Below are 22,896 nucleotides of genomic sequence, written 5' to 3' on the forward strand. Positions count from 1 at the left end.
AAATTCCTAAAGAAATGTTAAACGATTTATTTTGAGTATAGCCTATTTTGCATCAGATAATATTATTTTACTTAATACCAATTAGTTTTACCATTAAAGTGGTATTTTTGTTTACAGTGTCTTTATATGTTTTGAAACTATGTTTGAAACCAGACACGGACGTAAGCGTTTTATTTTGAAGAGCAAACACTTCAGACCGGAAGTCGGCATGTTTTGAACGCGCTTTGTTCTCCTGCTTCATGACATTATTTAGTCTCACTCGGGGAATGTAGCGAAGCCGTCCTGTGAAGTTTTCATCAACTAATTGTTTAACTACGACTTGCCGAGACATGGAGACGGAGGTATATATTTCTGTTGTGAGGTAACAGGGACCAGAGAGACTTTAAAGGTGAGTGTCAGTAAGAATTAAATCTAAAGCCAGAACTAGCTACGTTAAGGTTTTGCTGTTACATAGATCTGAACTTCCTCCTCTAAGCTAACAATGTTTAGCTTTGTTAGCTTGTAAATTTCCTCATAAAACTGCATAAAGCGTCTTATCGCATTAGATACATGTTGTAGATGTTATGGCTTCTGTCTAAGTGAAACCCTGTAGATTTTAAATTCAAGTGAGCAAACACCAGGCTCTGCAAGTCAGCAACTCTTTAGGCGATTAAAGTTAGGCACTAGCTTCCTGCTAGCTAGCATGCTAGTTAGCCTGGTGGAAAGTGTAAACACATATTGGTCCCTCTTGTTACGAGCCTCTGTGGACACTTATGGTGCTGTTTTCATATTCCTGAGCGCTTTTATTATGTTGCCACTACTTTTAAAACAGACATTTGTGATGAAAATGTAAAGAAGTGTGTTGGTTGGAGACATTTTAGAATATGTAAAATGTAATCCTCCTTTCGGTTAACTGTTTGCATTCACGTTTCATGGCTTTGAAGAGTCAATATTTTTATTTGTCACATGCTCATACAGATGTGCAGAATGTGTGGTGTGTGTGCATCATGTAATCATAGTTCTGTTTTGTTTAGTTCTGTTTATGTTTTTAACAAAGAAGAGCTCACACTTTCGTTTTTGGATGAAATAGCAGATGTTACCAATTTTTTAATTGCTACAGCAAGCCAAGACACTGGAATACATGCTTTGGACTGAGTGTTATTTCAGGCTGGACAGTAAAGCTTCACCGCGGTAGTGTTTTTTTATTTTTTATTTCGAACATGTTTTAAAAATAAAAATAAAAATACACATTACAAACAAAGCAAACAGCAATCAAAGCAGACTTTCTGTAGTGGCTCGATTATTTTTTTCCTTCACCAGTCCATGTTAGAAAAGGGTGTAGGATGAAGTTAAATAACTTATCCAGTCCTACCCCTTTTATCTTTTTAGCTTAATAAATTAATCCAAGACTAAGCTTTCAAAAATAAAGTCGAATAATACAGATAACGAAGTAACAAAAGCAACAGATATCATGTATTACACACATTAATTGGCAGACGGTACAGACCTTACAACTGATATTGATTCAATTTTATATTTGTTAAATATGTTATTCTTGAAAATGTGTTTAAACTGTCCTAATGTTTTACATGTTTTCATTTCATCACTGCAGCTGTTCCATAAATTAACACCCATAGTTGTAATACAGTGTAGTTTAATGTTGGTCCTTACTGCTGTTTTTTTTAACATAAATATTCCTCTGAGATTGTATTTACTGTCCCTCTGCTGAAAAAACTTTTGGATAATCATTTATTTAATCTATTATTGATGCCAGTAATTTATCCGACATTCTTCATTCAGTTGTATTATAATTCTCAACCTTATTTTATTCCTTTATTATTTGTACTTAACGTTTTCACATGAATTGGCGTAATTGTAACTAATTGTAGATCTAACTGTGATTATGACTTTTACCGAACAGGTTATGATTCAGTCAGTGAATGGAAAAGCTTCTTTCAATTTTTATTGTATCGTCACTTTACAGCTCAGTCAATAGGGGTTTCCTGAATAGATAGCACGTCACTTATTGAGTGCAGTGTTTCCTTGTGTACTGTGTGACTTTTACAACATGCATGCTAAATTATTCTGTGCCACCCTCACTGCAGCCTTCTGCTTGTGAGTAACAATATTGATTTGTTGTGTCCTAACGACCTGTTAGTGTTTCACTTAAATCCAGACCCAGATTTGCTGATTGCAAAATAAGTGACAGTGTTTATACTCAACCTTTTGAAGTGACCTTACCTCAAACTTGCCATGACTAACTTAACTTAACTGACTTAAGGGACCTGTAAGTGGTATTTCTCACCACTAATCCAAGTGAAGTGTTAAATATGTTAATAACACACATCGCACTTTCAAACAATCAAGTGTTATTTGCCTTATACCCAAAATTGTTTTCATGAGAGCAAACCTGTATTCTGTTTTTTTTCTCATCCCATTTTTACATACAGGGCTTGCACCACACCTTTAATTTGTAAGTAAAAAAGAGGCCAACGATTATCCAGTCAGAACTGGTTTAAGTATTGATGACCTACATTTACCAGCGACTTGTGTTTAAAACTGCTATGGCTGCTATAGATAAGGGGACGAAAAAGTAATCGTATATGTTTGAAAATCATGTCTTCTTTCCCGTTCCGGAAATGAAAACACCAACTCTCTGTATATGTAAGGAGATGACGTTATTTTTGAAGTTCTTTGCATTTGCAGCGTTTTTTTTGAGCTGCATTTGTACAATCCAGTGATAAGTCACAGTCACACAACAGCCGGTTGACCTCAGAGCAGTGGATTCAAGCAAACGTTTGCATTTTGCAACGCTGTCTCTTATCTACATGCATGGACTTATCTTTACTTTTCTTTTAGCTTGATCAAGCACGCAAACGTTTGTGCACATGTGACAAACAACAGAGACGTCTACAACAGAATGTTTGCCTGAAAGAAAGGGTTGACAATTTACGTTCCAGTTAGCCATTGCTTATTTTGTCGCAAGTTGACAAGAAGAATAAGGTACTATCACAGCCTGTGGCTATTTGACGGTTTAAAAAAGATTTAAATCACTGTGACTCCAAATCATTGACCATCATTTGAAAGATGACAGAATACGATCTTGTCAATATCAATTATGTCATCACTGATTTAAACCTTTGAATAATCAACCTTGTTCTGGTTGTAATGTAGTCTTGTTATGTGTTGCTTTTATGTGATATACTTTTTCTAAAGTTGTATTGTCATTCATTTTATTTATTCAGTTGTTTGTATTTCAGTGTTTGTTGTTGTTTGTTTTGTAGATCATCCTGCCCAGGCACTATGGATGTAAATTAGCTTTAAAACTAACTCCGGCCCCACAATTGTGTTGTGCAAAAATGTAATTGTAGAATTTTCCACGACGTCCCCTGGTAAAATATTCCAATACATTTAACTAATGATTGTTATGTAAGAATCGATGTATACTAGATAGTTTTGCAAAGTAAGATTGGGTTTTAGATGGAAACTCTATTATTTAGCAGTTCATATGAAAAGCTGGGCTTCAAAAAGCAGCTCTTAGCTTGTTCAACATCAGGTTTCCTTATTACTAGGTCAAAGAGGCTTTCCTTATATTCTCAATTTTCTTTTACAGTTCAACATTGAAGTATATAAAACCGTAAATATTTGGTTTTGTATGGACAGTGAATCAGAGGCCTGCTGGTAAACTGTGAGTAGCTGCCTGTCGCTGACGTCCTTCACGGTAACACAGACTTGAGCAGAGCTGTCTCCCCCCATCACATCACCCATCTGCTTCCTCCCCCCTGCTGTTTGGCTGTTTGGGGTGAAAAGGCTGACAGACCGTTAGGAGACTTGTCATGTTTTGCAGTGATTGCTCGATGAATAATGTTGTTGTTGGTTGAAAGAGCAGATTCTATCTGTGTGACTAAATATCTACAGTATGTTCTGGATATTTCACTTCACTGTAAAAAACAACAACATATGAGTCAGGCAATGCATTTTCCACAAGTTTATGCAGGAGCTCAGATTAGTTGGTTTGCAGCAAGTGGGTATTATTTATTGTCTTCTTTCAAGGCAAAACAAAGAACTAGATCACCAATTGGGGGGAAGCTTCGGTACTGCGGTTAAAGTTTAAACCAATCTATCTAGTATAGTATCGAACATTACTGTTAGTAAGGAATTAGTGCCTGCTCCATTGTGTTGTTGGTGAAATGATAACTATTCATCAGACTGGATAGGTTTTGTCATTTGCAAACCGGAGAGTATACATGATGACATCAATAGAGCTTCCCACCCTGAGGATGACGTCTGAGGAACACGATAGCAGTGATAATATGGTGAATGGTTTCACAGTTTTTGTATTTAACCGACTTACAAATTTCATTGTATTAAGAGAGTAAAGAAGAAGGATGCCAGCAAGTTAACAATTTAGATTTCAAACATTGAAGAGAGTGGGCTTTGTGAAGTGAATGCAAGTGTCACTTTTATTTGACCCCCAAGGACACACACAATTTGTTTTGGTTAGTCAGTGTAAATGTTTGTTTAACTCCACAGGACTCTTTTCAAAGGGTCTTAAAATCAGTCCTTGATGGTGAGACCCCCATAGCTGCACGTGGCCTTTACTGTAGCTCACTGTGTGGTCTGTGTGATCATTTCTATGTTGTGGCCACAGTCAAAATTAAACATAGTTCTTAGAAATCCAGAAAGCCTTGCCTTGCATAGCTTTGCAAAAGTGACAAACTAGGCCTGGACTATATGAGTTGAAGATGTGATAAAGGACCAAAAAATAAGTGCATATAAACTGTATATCTGTTTCTATGTTCATCTGCTGTTCTACAAGTTTTATGCAATACCTGTTTGCAACATGTCCTTCCTGAAATCAAGAAACTTCTTCTGGTGGCTTATGGCTAGCTTTAGCCACATCTGACTACATCAAAATGTTGTGAAAGCATTCCTGTTATACCCAGGCCTCCATCCAGTAGTTGCAATGTATGCTGAGTGACTACAAGTGTTGTTTTTTACTCATTGTGAAAAATACAGACTTTAGTGATGTGTTTTTGGAAAGGCTCATATTGTGATCACGATAAAATTACAATTTATTGCGCAGCCCTATAACACACTTCTTGTACATCAGAGATGTGTGAGAACTGCTGATTTTTTTAAAAGTCATTATTGGGACCAGTCAAAGCCTGACATGGCTCTTCTTCATTTTGGTCCTCTTCATAACCCAATGGGCTGCATAGACTTTGCTCCGTGAAGCATGCAAATGGGGTCTCCCCTACTGTGGCCACTTGTATGGTGATGAATGCATAAATAGTAAAAAAAAAAAAGTCATGTTTAACTTGTCTTGGAAAAAGGACATATTTGTATGGTCTTGTGCCTTGTTCTACCCAATCATTGCATCTTCAGTTGAACTTTCACTTGAGTTTAAACAAAGTCATTACCTAACCACACGGTACAGATACAGTTCAGAGGGTCCCCAGCCTTGTTAGCTTTATATTGGACTGTTCAGTAAATAGTGCCTAAACAGCCTTGGAGACATTCACTCCATTACCTGCTGTCCACATGAACTGAGCGTCTGATATCATTCTTTGACTAGCAGGTAATAGACTAAATGGAGATTGATAAAGCTACAGAGTAAGCTAACAGACCGTTGTTGGCCTACTCCTAATGAATGATAGACAGTCTAAAAATATATATTTTTTTAACTTTACATCTTGTTCTATAAGAAGCAGCGACTGTTTCACTCAAGATGAAATATTTCCTCTTAATGTGGAAGGTAAACCGTTTATGTAAATAAAGAAAGCAGCTTCTCTGTAGAGCTTGTAATCCAGTCTCTGAGCTGTGCCTCCGTCTCAAGCCGTAGTAGCTGAATGCATTGTCATGATCAGGAAGTCTGTCCTCTGACTGGAATGTCTCCGGAAATTAGTGTACGCGTTGAACACTTTTCAGAAGAACACTTTGAAACGTTCATTTCCAGTGTTGGGAAGCTGATTATTGCATGTGGGATTTCTTTGAAGGAAGGCATAGGTTACAAAGAACTCAGGAAGCTCACACCCTCTATAGGCCTACCCAGATCTGGACTTGAGCTTTGACAAACACAACAGCGATGCCTTCTAAACACATTACTGAATACCCAAAATCAAACTGTGTTCAAATATACGCTAAGAATTAAAGATGGGAGTTTGGTTTGTTTGTTCTGTCAGTCGGGCACCGTAAAATAAAATGAGTAACAGAGAGAACTCCCATGATTCCTCCAGTTGTTGGAGGAATGTTGATTGAGAGCCCCCTGGTGGCGGAATCTACATACTTTACCTTTAACTACACTACCATTTAATACTTTTTAAGGGTTGTTATCAGGATTCAGTGAACATACTTCTACATCTTTTAAAACAGCACTGTGTTAAAGAAGTTACATTTTTGGTACTTTTATTTGAATTATATTTTCCATATATCATTCTCTTTTAATTTCTCTGTTTTTCTTGGACTGATGAATCAATTCCAGTTTTGAATATAGACTCACTCTGGATGATTTCCTATTTCACCCTTACTTTTTAAAAACCACTCGAAGGTTTAAGGAGATGATGCATTTTCAAATCAGCCAAAAGTCATGTCTTATCTATGGATTAGTTCCAGCAAAAAGAGGAGCATTTTTCAGTGGGGGCGTGTTCAGTGTGTTTCCTGCTTTTATTTGTGCTGCTGAAACTTGTTTACTTTGGAAAAAGAAGAAGCACAGTGGAGCAATGTTAATATGAAAATTCAGGACGGATGTTCCTTGGGAGATTGCCATGTTTTCTTTGAAGCCTATTAAAAGTCCTAAAAATCTAAAAATGCTTTAATGCATTGATGAGCCAGTGTGTCCTCACAGACCTGTAATATAAATGTTCCACAGCAGTTTGGTTATGCACCTAATCTCACCCATCTTTGTGAAATTACAGGCTGTGGAAAACCTGTTTTTTTGTTTATTGCAGTTCAAGAGCCAACATGTTATTGCTTTGTGGTTTGAAGGGCCTTACTTGTTAAAGCCATTACCACTACAGCCCCGAGTGACACATTCTGTTACTATATTTTTCCCCTCCATCTTGGCACATAAACTACCATGTGTCTCCCAAAAAAACTCTGTAACATTTCACTGACCTGTCTCACTAATGGATTAAAATCACATAACAGTGGTAATCTCAACATAGAATCAGATAATGCAAACCCAGTGAATCGCTTTAAGAGTCGAGGGACGGTTGAAACCATTTATTCTGCCGCAGAAAGCTTCCTGGCCCCGGGCTGTCTTGGGAACTGGGACACCATCCCAGTGTGTGAGAGCTGAGAGTTGCATATGATTGCCCTCGAGCTACAGAACTTGGATACATAGATGTATAGTCACAAACACACATGACTGCAGTCACCGGAAAGTCCCACTCACTGCAAGTACAGTGCCGTGGCAGGCTTTTTTTTTTCAATTTAATGACGCCCGGGGAGTGTAATTTCACATTCACTTGCGGGTAGCCTGAAATTGCTCCTCTCTCTTGTTAAAGTTTCCTCTTGCTCATGCAACTTTGCTAGTTGACCTCATACATCATCAAGCTTTGTTATGATGTGGAATTATAGTGTAAGGACATCACTTTAACCAGCAGCAGCAGAAAAGCTTCACAATGGAAGTTGCCTTCATGGTCACTGGCCTAATTTAGGATTGAGGATACTCGGGGATGATGACTCTGGAAACATCCTGTTGAAAGTTTCCAGTTGTTACTATTAAAAGACCCGTTCGCTTTATTACATTGACTTTTTAACCTAGTAAATATAAAGCTGCTTTTTCATGCCTTTACAAACAACAGTGTCGTTTTGTGTCTACAAATTCAGCACAGTTCGACTTCGGCCTTGTTTAGGCTGCCTGTCCAAATCTAGGTTTTTCTGTGTATCCAGATTAAGTTTGGAAGACAAACCATATGAAAAGCATCTTCTATCTGAGCTGCAGTAGGAAATGGATTGCAATGCCTTCTCCAGATGTATCAGACCAGCTGCTTGTACTGTAGTTAACTCCCAAAGCAAAACAAAACTGAAACATCTCATCAAATCCAGTGTGACATCAGAGCAACTGAGCAGTAACCTTGCTGCTCCTCACTGAATGAGGTCGATGTGACGGAGGAGGCACGCACTGTAACGTGATAGTTTAACAGTTTGGAGGGCGGGGTCATGCGTCTCTTTATCACACTTAGTGCATTGGAGAGACGTAACCTGAGTATGCTGTTGTAGTATTAGCATCAGCTGTAGTAGCCTGTTGACGTCCGGCCACACAAACCTGATCTGATCATCGGACCGTAATGATCTGATTTGAGAAACAAATCTGATTTTGAGTCAGTTGCAATCGTTGCCTTGACAATCCTAAAGGAAGTAACAACATCAAACTGAAGTGGTGTGTATGACCTCGTCACCTCACTACCCACTGGTGTTCTCTGCTTTGCTTGCATGCATAGGCAGCTCTGGGTTTTAATTGTCACTCTTAAACTTTCAGGACCTGCAATTAAAACTCATTATTCTTTACAACTTTGCCACAGTGTGATTGGCTTGATGAGATGCAATTATGGTTTAGAATGTTTTTTTTAATCTAGTTTATTTTTAGTTCACAGTTCAGCACAGGTTAACTTTACATTAAAGTTAGTTATAGATCTGAGTCAGCGAAATCTGAATGATAACTCTCATAAAGATATTTTGAACTGTTTACGTATTCATAGTTGAGTTGTTGTATTTTGGTACCCCAGCTTTGAAAATTGTCCAAGTTATTTGACCCAGAATGTGTTTAGCAGCTTTAGTCTTCATGGTACAGGTTGTTTGGTTGGCAAATGTCTAGGGGTTCATTTTAAATGAAATATTTAGGAGTTGTTGACTTATGATCAAATCACCCTCACTGCATTTCAGTGCCATGTTGTTAATGCAGACGTATGCAACTTGGCCGATGAGGAGGAAGAAGAAACGGCCTCTGAGCTTGTACGGCCTCGAAAACAATGAAGGAATCTGTCTCCTGACTCTGCTGCTTAAAAGACTTCTTGACATATCTCATTTAAATGCTGAAGTAGCCTTAGTAAAAGTTAACTGCTGCCTGTATGTCATGGTGAAGGGAGGACAAACCGCAGCCAGTCAGAGTGAGGTTTCTAGGTTACGAGAGTGAACATTTGCACTTTTTGCAGGATTGCTGTCCCAGTTGAGATTTACAGTGGGCTTGTTAATTAGTCACCGTTTGGCTCCCACTGGAATTTTCCTGAAATTAGTCTCTAATGACAAACACTCACACAAACACACACACGCACAAACACAAGCTTGGCACATATACAAAAAAGTATAGGGAAAACATTCTTTGCTTTCATTTGACAATTTTGGATGCTCTATGATTTTTTTAATGTTGAATTTGCAGTTTTACTTTGAAGCCTGTGAAGGCAATGTGTCATTATCTCTATAATAATATGTTCCTTTGTAATTGTAGAGACCCTGATAATCCCGATCTTTTGATAGTCAAGGAAGAGTTTACCTTAAGATGGATACGATCTCTTAACCAGAGTGTGTTTGTTGGAAAAGCACTAACTTTGTGTTGTAATAAAAAGTATTACAATATCAGTGCTGCGACTGTTTTCATGTTTCATATATTGACGGATGAGTTGGATAAATACGATGTCATAACACATCACATGATTATAAAGTCGTATTAAAACCTGATGCAGCTCTAACAGCTGAGATTTTAAAGATTTTTGATGGATTTTGGTTTTAGTCTGCAAAGAAAAAAAACAAAACAGGGCAAGCCACTCTGAACTCTGTGCAAGGAGATGTTTGAATCGCTTATATTTCCAGCTTTGTCTCTGACCAGTTAAAGCTCATTTATATTTGCTGCATTTCTCATACTTATTGTAACATGAGGCCGGATGTTACTGTTACAAAGATGGATTCAGCAGCCAATGTTGAACTTTGGGGTTATACTCCTCGATGAAACGCAAATAGTTGGATATCATCCCTCATTTTATTCTGCTTTTTTTTCTTTTAGTTTTTCTTTAAAGGAACCAGTCCAATGTGAATACATTAGCTGGTTAGGGATCCATCAGCACCATGGAGGCTTGCACAGCACCACACCCACAAACTGTGATGGTTCATTTCTGCCTCAGATATTCTTCCCTTCACAGTCTTTTGTGTTGATGAATGTCAGCAGGACAGAATCCGAAGAATAACTAGCTTTCTTTCATTTTATGCATTTTGAAGCAAGGTGTGGCTGCTCTAGAGACACACCGACACAGCTGTGGCAACATCTGAGATCTGCAATGGGAAAACACTGGATTCTGTCTTGTTTTGCCTTCGGGTGATTAACACACACTCTAGGGAAAGCCTGCAGTCATTTTAGATGAGCAGCTTCACATGCACAAACACACAGATACGCCTCAAAAATTAAAAGGATTATCTTTCCTTAAAGCAAAAACCAGAGAAAGGCCTCATTTAAGGCGGTCTTATCTTAGAATTTAACAGAGTTTTAGTGTTTTGAATTCAGCTGATGTTTTTTTTAACTGATTCTGAGAAACTCCATTGCATGTGCTTCTGTCTTCTCTGAAGATCATTTCACGTTAATGCATTCAGCTTCGCATCTGATTTTCTGTATTTTATTCTCTCTCTTTTTCAGGTTGGTGTCCCACTTCTGAACATCTGCATCTCATCACTGTGATTCAAACGGGGTACAGACAACACAACGACTTCCAGACCTCCTGTAGCTGCACCAAATCACTATGTCCTAGCTAACACTAGTCTGACCCCCTCCCCTGACCATCCTGTCCCTTTAACCCTAGTTCCCGTCCTCCATCTTCATCCCTTTTTCGGTTGTCTCTCCTGATGTGCTGATTTCTGGTTGTAGCAACAGCGGCGATCCATCCAGTGCAATGAGCAGCCTGCACCAGCAGCATTATGGCAGCACAGGCTCAGAGCGAGACCTTCACTCTGCTGCCTCCTCTGTCAGCCTCCCGTCTGTCAAGAAGACCCCGAAGAAGCGCCGCCTGTCCTTACACTCGCTTTTTGGCCGCCGCCGCCGTCATGATCGCGATCCCAAGCGCAAGTCCAGGCCTCTGCAGGCTGTAGCTGGAGTGGACGGCATTGTCAGCACTGAAATCATCCAGCCAGAGGCTCTCCAGGATAAAACCTCAGCGCACTCTTCACTTGCCGCAGCATCGACTTCATCTGTGTCGGGTTCTTCATCAGAGCTGATGGAGTGCCCACTGTGCCTCCTGCGCCACGCACGGGACCGCTTCCCTGACATCATGACCTGTCACCACCGCTCCTGTGCAGACTGTCTGCGGCAGTATCTTCGCATCGAAATCTCAGAGTCCCGCGTCAACATCTGCTGCCCCGAGTGCGCGGAGCGCTTCAATCCCCACGACATCTGCATGATCCTGGGGGACCGAGCCCTCATGGAGAAGTACGAGGAGTTCATGCTCAGGAGGTGGCTGGTGGCTGAGCCTGACTGCCGCTGGTGCCCGGCCCCAGACTGTGGGTATGTACGAGAGCTGAGGGATTCAATTATGTGAAACAGTGCATACAGATACAGTGCATACAGATACAGTACAACTTACTTTTAACATGAAATATGACTTGGTGGCTAAAGGAAGGTTAATACTGGTTAAGATTCTTTGTGCAGCTTTCAATTCAACCAGTAGTTTCAATTATGTGAAATTGTTTTCAAACTTCGACTTACATTTTATGATTCAGAATCTCTATTTCGGTCCCCTGAGATGCACGGATGTTTTGTTCATCTGATACAAAAAAATACCCGTGTCCAAAAATAACACTGAGGAAACCTGGAATAATCAGGCCTTTTTGAAGATGCTTACCTCAGCTTCCACATTGATGGCTGAGTTATAAATAACTTGCAGCAGTAATAGACCTGTTTGTTCTGTCCACCTAATGAGTCAGCAAAAAAGAATAGATTTAAGCATCCAACAATGATGATTCCCATTGTTAAGAGACTGTACCTGTCATTTGCTTACCATAGTCATACACTTAAAAGCAGCATGTTGAACAGTATGGATCATATTAAAACTAAATGTCAAAGAACACATTTTTTTACCCTAAAATACACCTTAATGTGTAAATGTTGAAGAAGCAGAGCAGAGTTGGTTTTCTGGCACAACTTCACCAACTACCATGAAGAGTAAGGCTTGAAGAGGTCAAAAAGCTCCAGCAACACTTGTAGTATGAAGATCAACTTTATTAAACACAAACAGACATATGCCGAAACACGTCGGTCTGATTTGATAATGAAGTTGATCTTCATTTTTTTTTTCAGGTTTATTTATTATCATGGATGAAATGCAACTACAAAGTTTGATTATTGCAGTTGATTAATAGTGATAGTCACTTTGACTCACAATCATGAACATAATATTTTGAAGTTTTAAGCTGTGAAGCAAAAAAAAGTTAAGAATGCTAAACCAAAGACATGTCAGTACACATGTGATGTGTAGCATATATCATAAAAAAGGAACAGAGGACATATTTAGTGCAAAAATGAAATGACCAAAGAGGGAAATAAATCAAACTCCCAGCTATTGAACACAACATCAGGACCGATGTATAGTTAAGAAAATATAAAAACAGAAGAAAGCAGAAAGGTTCTCAAAGACTGAGACTCTTAATAATTTCAGACTTTTTCCAACAAACCCTCCACAGCTCTGTTATATTTGTTTCCCTGCAGTGGCCCAAATAGGCTGCTGTATAGTATTGAGCAATGAAAATGATTAACTTTAAGCTTCATGAGGTTGTGCAAAACATCAGTCCATTCCCTTAAATTTTTTTATAAAAAGTGACAGAAACTCTGCTGATTGTCAGAGGGAGAAAGTGTTTCTCGGGTTTCTCTCTTTCACAAGGAGTTGATGAGTGTAGGTGAGGGTCAGGTCGGGGTCTTGTAGGTTTGGAGCAGGTAGGGATTCAACAGTTTGCTCACAGGGGCCCGAGCTGAGACCAGGTCACTCTGCCTCACCTGTTGTTTAATGCACCTTGAGGCCATGACTACTGACATGTAGACAGACTCAGACAAAGACAAACACACAGCGTAATCGCAATAGTTCATCTGCATTTGCCTCGCTCTGAAAGAAACGATTTCTGCAGATGCTGGAATAATTTATTTGTTTTATAAAAGAAAACTTGTACTGTAAAGTGTTAAACTGTGTTAAAGAGTTTTGAAGCTCTTACTAGCCCACATTCCCTGCATTAATTTGCCATTGTTAGCTAAGTATTGAAAGATTGCCGGGGTTCAGTAATGACTTCACTCTCTTTTGGCTTTGTTGCATCAACACTGCTGACCCTGTCTTTCAGAATAATGGCTCTTTCATAAGCGTGTTTCAGCTCTTCTTGCTCTCATCATCTAATCAGCAAAGCTCTGGCTTCACTGCTATACGCTGACATTCTTTCAAGTTATATAACTACTGGTATGTTCATACTAGCTATTTGACCTTTTTGTGGGGGGTTTTCCAAACCTCAATTGATAAAAAGATTGACCACTTCACATCAGTGTAAAAACAAGTCTAAATATGAACAGGATTATATTTCTTACTCTGATACATTATGGTTATAAGTGTTGGTGTGTGATCTATGTAGTAAAGCAAAAATCAAACCAAAAGGTCGATTTGACATTCACTTTATGACTTTAACACCATTTGTCATCAGCTTGCCTCACTGAGGTGTTAGAGAAGTCTGTCTGGATCCTGTCTAGACTGAATGTTGTGTAGGTATACGGTGCCCACACACTGTTACTTCCTTTACTGCAAAGTGTTTCAGCTTCTTGGGAAACATCGACTAGAGTATCATAAAATTATGCCATGAAATGAATTCCAGGAGGCGAATCTGTTCTTGTTTTCGTCATGTGACACCATAGCACATCAAATCACCATAAAATGTTGTGAACATTTCACAGTATCTGTGAACATAGTCCAATCTTCCTCTTGTTTTTATTATCTCTCCTATCTTTTTAATCACTTCTGACCTGAATTCAAACAATGTGAGGATAAAACCAGTTGATGTTCATGAGGCGAGATGGTACATGATATTTTGTTCATGAAAACATCAAGACAGTATTTTAACACTTATTTAAAGAAAACTTTGATTACAAAATATTTGACTGGAAAAATTATATATTTGATTCAAAGTCACAAAATGCAAAACAATGCAGGTTCATTTTAAAGATCAAAAAACGTTATAACAGTCTCCAATTCCAGATAAGACAATACAAAAAACATACATGACAAAGCACAGTATGAAAAACACACAACATGAATGCAATGCATGGTATAAAAATCACTCAAATGTACTGAAATGTAGTTATCAATTTCCCCCAATTTTCTCCACTTTATACTCATTGATACAATTCCTTTTTATTTAGAGTTGTGTTTTTAAAACTTGAGGATCATAGACTGTGGTTTAAAAAGCTGCATCATTTCAAGAACTGTATTTATAACCCTCATCAGGGACATCAACTTTACAAACACAAAATCTATCTGTGAACAATTTAGCTGATCTTTTTTTCTCCTGTGACGTTTTGAACATGTAACACACACCCTCTGTTCATTTCTCTGTGTGCGTGTGCGTGTGTCTCTGTGTCTCCGTGTCTGAAGTGGCTGCACATGGAGCACGTGTGATTCTGACAAAAATAAATGGAGGTGTTTGTTAGGAACTATATCTTCAGTTTCTGGAACGAACACAGGGCTCTGTGACGGATTCTGTTTTGCTAAGTCTACAGCTGCAGTGTATCTTTTCTCAAAACTGTTGTCACTGTTGCTTCTCTGGTATCAGCTGATCTTAGCATGCCCATTGGATATATTTGTCTAATTCTAACCAAGGGACCAAGTTTACAGCTGCGTATATCATTGAGTTGCCATGGCAGTGGTGGGTACATCAGCTGATCATGTTGCTGCTTACTTAACTTTGATACATTTCAGGGAATGTGTGCAGCATGCTGTTCATTACAGAGTCACATGCATAAATCAAGTCATGATGGTGTTTACCTACAGCATTAGTTTGAGGGGTTTCATGCAAGTTACAGACTTTTTTTTGTGTGTGCATGATGTACGCTGAAGCTTTGTTCTTCTGCACACAGTGATTTCCAGTGTACATCTGTTCCACATTGTCCTCTTTATACGTCAGTCTCAGTGTTTGTTTTTCCTTATCCTCTGTTTCTAATGTTCCCATGATAACCGTGCTATGAGATGCGCTTTGGCTACAACAATCCCAAGGTTAAACTGAGGTTCTCATAAATACACTTACTTTATTAATAGGCTGTGTGCTCTGCTCTCCTTTCCACAGTATTTAAAGTGATCCTTCAATAAAATGACTATTACTGTCTCAGCTTACAAACACCAGAAGGATTTGAGTTTGATTTAGAGCCAGCAATCCAAAATGTATTTTAATGATTATTTTCACAGGTAATAAATATATTAGATTGAGGCAGTTATTGTGTTGTGTCATAAAGGAGTGCAATACTTGAGGGATGTTTTAGTGCCAGTTTGTTAAGTTTGTATTAGATCTGCATGTTTAAAGCCCAGGAGCTGTTGGACTTTGCTTTGGTCATGACATGTAGTTTTCATTAGCTCCTAAACAGACCATTGTAATGATTGATGAGGGATACTATGGTGACATGCTGTCATGCAGAACTGATTGTGCCAGTCTGGCCTGTAAAAAAAAACAAAAAAAAAACAGAGCCCGTAGGGGTGACGGTTGTGGAAAGTCAGCTAATTTCCTGTGATTATGTAGGAAGCACTGCTCATGTTGTCGAACTCCGGAAGATGTAAAACGCTGCAGTAAAGAGGAGGCTTTTAACTGAAACTCACCAGACGTAGCTCATGATTTTACACTCCTCCTCACCTCCACATTTGTCATTTTAGCCCCGCTGACCTCTGGTGTTGTGCTGAAGTACTACATCCCCCCTGTCTTACCAGCTAACCTTGACCACCATGTTTATTTTTCCTCCTTCTTCTCCTTCTCAGTTATGCAGTCATTGCGTTTGGCTGTGCCAGCTGCCCAAAGATCACCTGTGGGCGTGAGGGCTGTGGGACAGAGTTCTGCTACCACTGCAAACAGCTGTGGCACCCAAACCAGACATGCGACACAGCGCGCCAACAAAGGGCCCAAACTTTCCGGCTGAGGAGTTTCAGGTCCTCCTCCCTCAGCTACAGCCAAGAGAGTGGAGCCGCAGGTATCAAACTAATGACTACCTGCATGCCAATCACATTTCCTTGTAGCCTCATACTCACACACAGAGGCATTCTTAACATACAATCTGCGCTATTTATAGTCACCAAAAATACCTGTTTGTAAAAATGCTTCTCTTGTTTCCCTCGACAAGGCGATGACATCAAGCCGTGCCCACGATGTGCTGCCTATATTATCAAGATGAATGATGGGAGCTGTAATCACATGACGTGTGCAGTCTGCGGCTGTGAGTTCTGCTGGCTGTGCATGAAGGAAATCTCTGACCTGCACTATTTGAGGTGAGACAAATGTCCTGTTCAGAAAAATCTCATCTGCCCTCTTTTTAGGAAATAAAACACTTGTTCAATCCTTTCTGGCACTGGATTTTTCTCCTTACAGCATTTTTAATGAATCCAATATCCAATTATTCTAGAATATATTGATTATTGATTTGGTTTATTATTATTTTTTGCATATTTTTATTGATTCTCAATCTAGAAAAGTCAGAAAATATAGCCTCAAAATGTTATTTAAATAGAGTAATGCGATTTATATTTTCATTTTTATTCTGCTACAGTATTTCTCTTTGTATTTATGATTCAGCGCCAGTTTTTGAAGTCATGGTAGCCATCCACTCACATCCCTTCTCCTCTCTCCCTTTAACCCTCACAGTCCATCAGGCTGCACCTTCTGGGGGAAGAAGCCCTGGAGCAGAAAGAAGAAGATCCTCTGGCAGCTCGGCACGCTGGTGGGAGCACCTGTGGGCATCGCGCTCATAGCCGGCATCGCCATCCCTGCAATGATCATTGGAATCCCCGTCTATGTGGGCAGAAAGGTGAGAGCTAACACAAGACAAGTGACGAATAAATGAATGTGATCCAAATGTAACAGTTCACTCGGATCGATAGAGAGCCCATATTGGGAGAGTTTTAGTTCCAGAGAAGTTCTTGATGATGATTCCCTCCTCAGATCCATAATCGCTACGAGGGCAAGGACATCTCTAAACACAAGAGAAATTTGGTGATCGCTGGTGGTGTGACGCTGTCTGTGATCGTGTCGCCGGTGGTGGCAGCAGTCACTGTTGGTAAGAAAAGAGTGGTTTTCATTCCTCCACTATCCGTTTCTTTTTAACATTTACATATTTTCAAAAGTTTCTCCTCTGTGTGTCATTATTTTACACTGAGAACCCTAGTCAAGTATCATCTGGGTTTCTGAACAATTGCATCCCATTTTTGTTTTAGAGGGGGGATTATTATTATTATCCCTCTGCCCCGTTTAGAAAGGAATACACTCTATTTTTGCTGTTTAATCCCAAAATCCCACTGTGTACATCTCACCACATCTTTTACATTTTGTCGTGTAGGTATCGGTGTTCCCATCATGCTGGCTTACGTCTACGGAGTTGTCCCGATCTCTCTGTGCCGGAGCGGAGGCTGTGGGGTGTCTGCCGTCAACGGCAAAGGCGTGCGTATCGAGTTTGATGACGAAAACGACAACATAGGCAGCGGGGCAGCCGCAACAGGTGAGAATATCTCTTCCTCTCCGAAAGACCATATGTAATGTCACTAATCATGTAACTTCTACAGTGACAATTAAATACAAAGACAGAGCACAGATTTTAAACAGTGTACTTCTTGGGACAGTATGACAGGACTATACTTTAAGCCTCCTTAAAAGAAGGTCAACAGACTATGAAAGACATTTTTCAAAGACAGTTGTATCATTAAGTCAATTGCATTTTTGTCTCCTTGAAACCTTTACTGTAAGTATTTTCAGTCATTTGCTGCTTAACTCTCTTCCACTTCTCAACTTTTTGTCCCAACTCCCTTTTTAAACCTTAATCCCAAGTAGGTTATTTGACTCAGGACGAGCCAAGCTTTCAAATATACTTCAAACATTTCCTCTCCTGTCATACAGTCACTGTTGACTCTGTTGTGTGTCAGTATAATTGCACAATCTCCCTTTGAGGTCATCAACAGCACATGATTATTTGGTAAATACCAGCGGCTGGGTTGTGGTGCCCCATATGTTCTGGCATATTTTTAGCTTCTGTTAGGCTGACAAAAGTACACATTTGTCTTTCACTGCCTTTCTGTGTATTTATAGATTATAAATAGCCCATAAAGAGCCTAAACAGCTGATGGGAGGTAGGTGTTTGTGGTGTTAAATGGCTGGCCCGATGTCAGCGATGTGACCAGTCACTGTCAGTTTGTCTCTGTCAAACTGAAGCCCTTTGAGGTCGAGCTGGTTTTTTCTTCCCCAAGAGGCGTTCAGGGAGACAGGAAAGAATGGGTTGGGTTTCTCATTGCGTCTGTCAACAAAGCCAATTATAATTATGAGTCTAAATGACAGCCTGGACTTTGGCCTTTCCAGGAACACGAGGTGTGATATTTGATGTTTAGTCACACCCAACATGTCATCGTCCTGTTGTTACAGGATTAATTAAAGGCCTGCATAGCAGTGACTCATTGAATCAACTTCAGCTGAATAAACTTACCTTTGTTACTTTTGTTTTCTGTTATCTGATGGCTCGTTTGTCTTTATTTTCTCAAGCCAAATTACACTTTTACTTCACCAAAATAAGTGCCTTACGAGGGCTGCTCAACTAGGCAAAAATCTGAATCATGATGATTTTGATTGATATTGAGACAATGATAAATTAAACGCAATCACAACACCTGTACGACTGCATCACATGCATTAATCAAACTTAAACACTTAAACATTCTGAACACGGATCAAATGTGTAAAAATAATACAATTAAGCTTTCCTGTTTCCTCCTCAGACACCACCTCAGTGGCTGAGACGCGTCTCAACAACCCCAGCCTCGGAGACGGAGCGAGTGTAGGCGGCCTGACGGGCCTCAGTGTCAGCGGGAGCCACATGGAGCGCTGCGGCATGAGCTCAACCCAGCGGGACAACATGAGCGACAACGCTAGCACCACGGCACTCGCTGGGACCAGCATCACAGGCAGCCTCTCAGGAAGCTGCTACAACAGGTAATAGACCGGATGTTGTCCTAATTGTTAAGAAATGTTCACAGAGAGAGCCTGAATGGCTTCATTTTGTTTATTTATTTAGTTATTTTATACTTTGTAAAGCACACATGCAGACACTTATTGTTTTAGTTCTCATGTCTCTTGTCTTTTTTCCCCCCAGGATGGAAGTTCAGGCTGATGTCCAGAAGGAGCGCTGCAGTCTGAGTGGAGAGTCTGCCACGGTCAGTCTTGGGACAATCAGTGACAACGCGAGCACAAAAGCCATGGCGGGATCCATCCTCAATGCCTACATGCCTCTGGAAAGGTCAGCAGCCAGAGTTGACTCATTCTCCTGACTCCATCTGAACATTTCTGACCTTGTTTTTAAATCTCTGTCAGAGTTTTTTAGACAAGACTCCTTGGGGTCGGATAGTTTGAATCAAAGTCCTTGTTTTGTTTTTTAATCATAAACTAGTTTGCTTGGAGCTTTTGGCTCAAAGGAGTGGTTACTCAGGATTGCTTTGGTCACTTTGGTTACTTTATGCTTGCTAAATATACAAGTGTATTTTCAAAATGGGTGCCAAGTATAGCAGTAATAAAAGTGTGTTTATATTTTGCAGAGATAACAGTCTGGAAGTTCAGGCAGACGTGGAGTCCAAACAGGAGAAGGTGAGGCACTGCAGCGCCAGCAGCAGCCTGGATGAAGCCAGCTGTAGCAGCAGCATTGCCGGCCTCAAAGGTGCTAGCGGCGGAGCGTGTTCATGCCCGTCATCAAGCTGCTGTGCGCAGCACGACCACCACTGCTGCCCCTTCTCCATACCCTCCACTTCAGGGGGCAAGAGGAGCAAAGGAAAGCTCTGGAAAAGAGGTAGCAGTAGCAGCAGCAGCAAGGGAGAAACAAAAATCAACGAGATGAGAGGCGATTTGGATGCTCAGCTCCTGGAGCAGCGCAGCACCAACTCGTCTGAGTTTGACTCTCCGTCTCTGAGCGGCAGCCTGCCCTCTGTGGCAGACTCGCACTGCAGCCACTTCTCATCAGAGCTCAGCTGCTCAGATCCCGAAACCTCAAGACCAGCTCAGCCCCCCTGCTCCACCACAATAGACCCCCAATCTCATCATCCCAACAACGCCACCGCCGCCTTCAATGATGTCAACATCACACCAATGCCCGAGGTGGAGCACGACCGCCTGGAGCATCATCCACCTCAGAGCAGCCGCACAGCCTTCACACACCGCCTGCTGTCCACATCTCCTCCCGCTTCACCAAAAGAGGAGGGCAGTGGGACGTTTTTGTACATCAGTGAGGAGAGCAAAGGCACCATGGCAGACACAGATCCGGAGAAAGACAAGAAAATAAAAGAGACGACCAAAAACACTACAGCACATTCTGTAAGCCCGACGAGGAAGCGCTGTATACAAACAGACATCTAAAGGAGCCTTCTTTGGGTGTTTGGGCAGTGTTACTACTGCTAAATAAGTTAGCCTTATAACCTAGTTTCACTCTTTGGTGAAGCATCTTTGGACGCTAAAGGCTACAGATAGAGGTCTACTTATTTTTGTATCTGCTGTGGAGGCAGACATGTTATGTGAATGTCAGTCTACACAGTAACAGAAAAGGTCCAGGTCCAAGTTGGAGAGACATTTTTGAGTAAAGTTAAAAGGAGCACATGAAAGTTAAAGCAAGGTGTGAAGCAGAAGTTCTATTCTGTTGTTGAAGTGTCAAGTGGAGAAGCAACGTTTATAGTAGGTAGAGTTGGATGTATGTGGACAGGTGTAGGTATGTTACCTGGTTGGTGAGACACAAAGCCCATCCAGCTGTTATGAAGATCTGCAAAGTCTGTCCCCCGATTGCTTTTCTTAATCAAAGCTCAAATTGACAAACGCAGAACTGATCAAGCTGGGTTAGGAGCAGGTCAGATGTCTGATTTTACTTTTCAAAGTAAAAGTTGAGCTGCTACCTTAAAGCCTCAACCTTTTTTTTTTCTTCCCTTTTTGACATCTACAAGAATCAGCTTTTCTTTGGTTTTTTTTTTTGCATGATTCAGGGATGGATTTGTCATCACTGTGGTCCACCGCTGTGCCACCAGTTCACTCTGCTACTTCTTAAAAATGGCATGAGAAACACCACACAGCTAAAGGATTGTGGTACCTGACAGGGACCAGTCAATATAGTAGCAAATTTTATATTTCCTTAATCCTCTATAAGCAAAATATATTATTGTTGTTTTTGTTAAAAATGTGACTCTTGTTTTTGTGCTTTTGTCTTTTTTGCTTATTTTTATTTTCCATTTTGGGAAAGTTGGTTTTAATGTTCAAGCCCTGTGTTGGGTCCACAATTTTAGTGTTAAAGGGTGTGAACTGTGTTTGCGACCCAAACTTACCTACCCTCCTTACTTTTTATATATGTATTGAAAATTTAAGAAAGCTGACAACTGGCCTATGTTAACACATTTTCTCCACCGTTTTGGTGGATCAGTTAGGTTAGGTTTATTAAAGTAATTACAGGGAATTCCATAATCCGACATCTCTGAGAGAATCCCAACCTTTACCATTATAACTGTAGCAATTTGTACCACTTCTCAAAACCAGTCCATTCAAACTGGAAAGCCAACTAAACAATATATTGGCAATGAGGAAGATGACACTGATGTCAGCTCTGATATAATTAAAGGTGCAATGAGAAACTGCTCCTGTGTATTTGAGCACCTCCGTCTGTCAGTGAGAGAATATTCAGTAGTGAATGTATGATGATAACGGGGTTCTGATGTTGATACTCCCTTAGTAAGAATCAAAAGCAAAGTTTGAATTCCTAATTTAGCTCTGTTGGTGTATTATAACTACAATGTGTTGTGTTTTTTTTTCTTCCTTGAATCCCTTCAATGGATTCATGCAAATACTGATTTTATATTTGTTGGACCCAAAGTGCCTTTGGGGGGATAAAACATTTTATTCATTTCTTTTTTACATGTCATCGTTATGTATTTCTTCAAAAGATTAACATAAAAAAATCACTATACAAGGAATTATATTTGCCTCATTAAATGCATAAATCCTCGTGCTAAATACTCACCTCCTCCTGAGTGCTAATGCTAGCTCTCTCATTAGCTCGTTTAGCCTACCAAAGACTGCTTTCAGGCTACTACAGTTAAAACTAGAACACATTAGTCAAATTCAATCTAATACACCGGGAACGTTTAGCCCATAAGGTCCAAAACTGTCTCCTACACATTAGAAGAAAAAAACAAATAGCAGCTCACTTCTGGATTGAACCTGTTTGTAGAGCAGAGCTTTAATTCCAAGACCAAAAAATTTGTTTGGATTTTAGTTACTTTTAGAAATATTCCTTTGAACATTTAAAAAAAAAAAGGCACTGAAGCATACATTGGGTTGTTCATCAGCTCCTGTTAGCAATAAAACCCTGTTCTTATCCAAAGTGATCATTCAGAGTTGTTTAAAGCCTCAGACATGTTCAGCTGAGCCGTTGTTATAAAGATTTGGTCATCAGAGCAGTCACGCTCCTCAATTTCTCACTTGTTTTTGTTCCCTCTGTTAAACACCTGTGAGTTTTTATATTTTAATTTGAAGACTTGTGCCAGGTCTATTTTCTAACTTGGTCAAAAGAAGCTTTTACTCCTTGAGAAAAAAGGATATATTCCCTAATTATTTGCTTTATAATGTGCATGTAAATGCATATCTTTAAACAATAAAACTCTCAATCAAACTTGGCGACTGTTCATGTGTTCATTCTCCCTTTCTTTGATG

The 22,896-nt window shown here is 39.9% G+C and overlaps 1 protein-coding gene across 3 annotated transcripts; it reads left to right on the plus strand.

The window, feature by feature from the left end:
- The first annotated feature begins 232 nt into the window (after positions 1-232).
- LOC109984511 (E3 ubiquitin-protein ligase RNF19A) lies at positions 233-22,859 on the plus strand. 3 transcript variants are annotated; one of them, XM_065947871.1, is made up of 11 exons: positions 233-388; positions 10,607-10,658; positions 10,835-11,467; positions 15,951-16,159; positions 16,310-16,454; positions 16,828-16,990; positions 17,125-17,239; positions 17,519-17,677; positions 18,942-19,155; positions 19,316-19,459; positions 19,755-22,859. In XM_065947871.1, the coding sequence occupies exons 3-11, from the start codon at positions 10,860-10,862 to the stop codon at positions 20,563-20,565; spliced, it is 2,568 nt and encodes an 855-aa protein (XP_065803943.1). In that variant the 5' UTR covers positions 233-388; positions 10,607-10,658; positions 10,835-10,859; the 3' UTR covers positions 20,566-22,859. The 3 variants fall into 3 exon arrangements, with proteins under 3 accessions (XP_065803943.1, XP_020490350.2, XP_065803944.1); XM_020634694.3 differs by having other exon boundaries at positions 10,607-11,467; XM_065947872.1 differs by lacking the exon at positions 10,607-10,658 and having other exon boundaries at positions 237-388.
- Positions 22,860-22,896: the final 37 nt, after the last annotated feature.

Source organism: Labrus bergylta, chromosome 19 (assembly GCF_963930695.1).
Source record: "Labrus bergylta chromosome 19, fLabBer1.1, whole genome shotgun sequence".
In the NCBI taxonomy this organism is placed as follows: domain Eukaryota; kingdom Metazoa; phylum Chordata; class Actinopteri; order Labriformes; family Labridae; genus Labrus; species Labrus bergylta.

What these genes read in the sequence shown, in the direction of transcription:
- LOC109984511 (XM_020634694.3), top strand. Translation starts at nt 10,860, where the DNA reads ATGAGCAGCCTGCACCAGCAGCATTATGGCAGCACAGGCTCAGAGCGA. An exon ending in CAGCGGGGCAGCCGCAACAG is followed by an intron (nt 17,678 to 18,941) that starts GTGAGAATATCT and finishes TTTCCTCCTCAG; the next exon opens with ACACCACCTCAGTGGCTGAG. An exon ending in TCAGGAAGCTGCTACAACAG is followed by an intron (nt 19,156 to 19,315) that starts GTAATAGACCGG and finishes TTTTCCCCCCAG; the next exon opens with GATGGAAGTTCAGGCTGATG.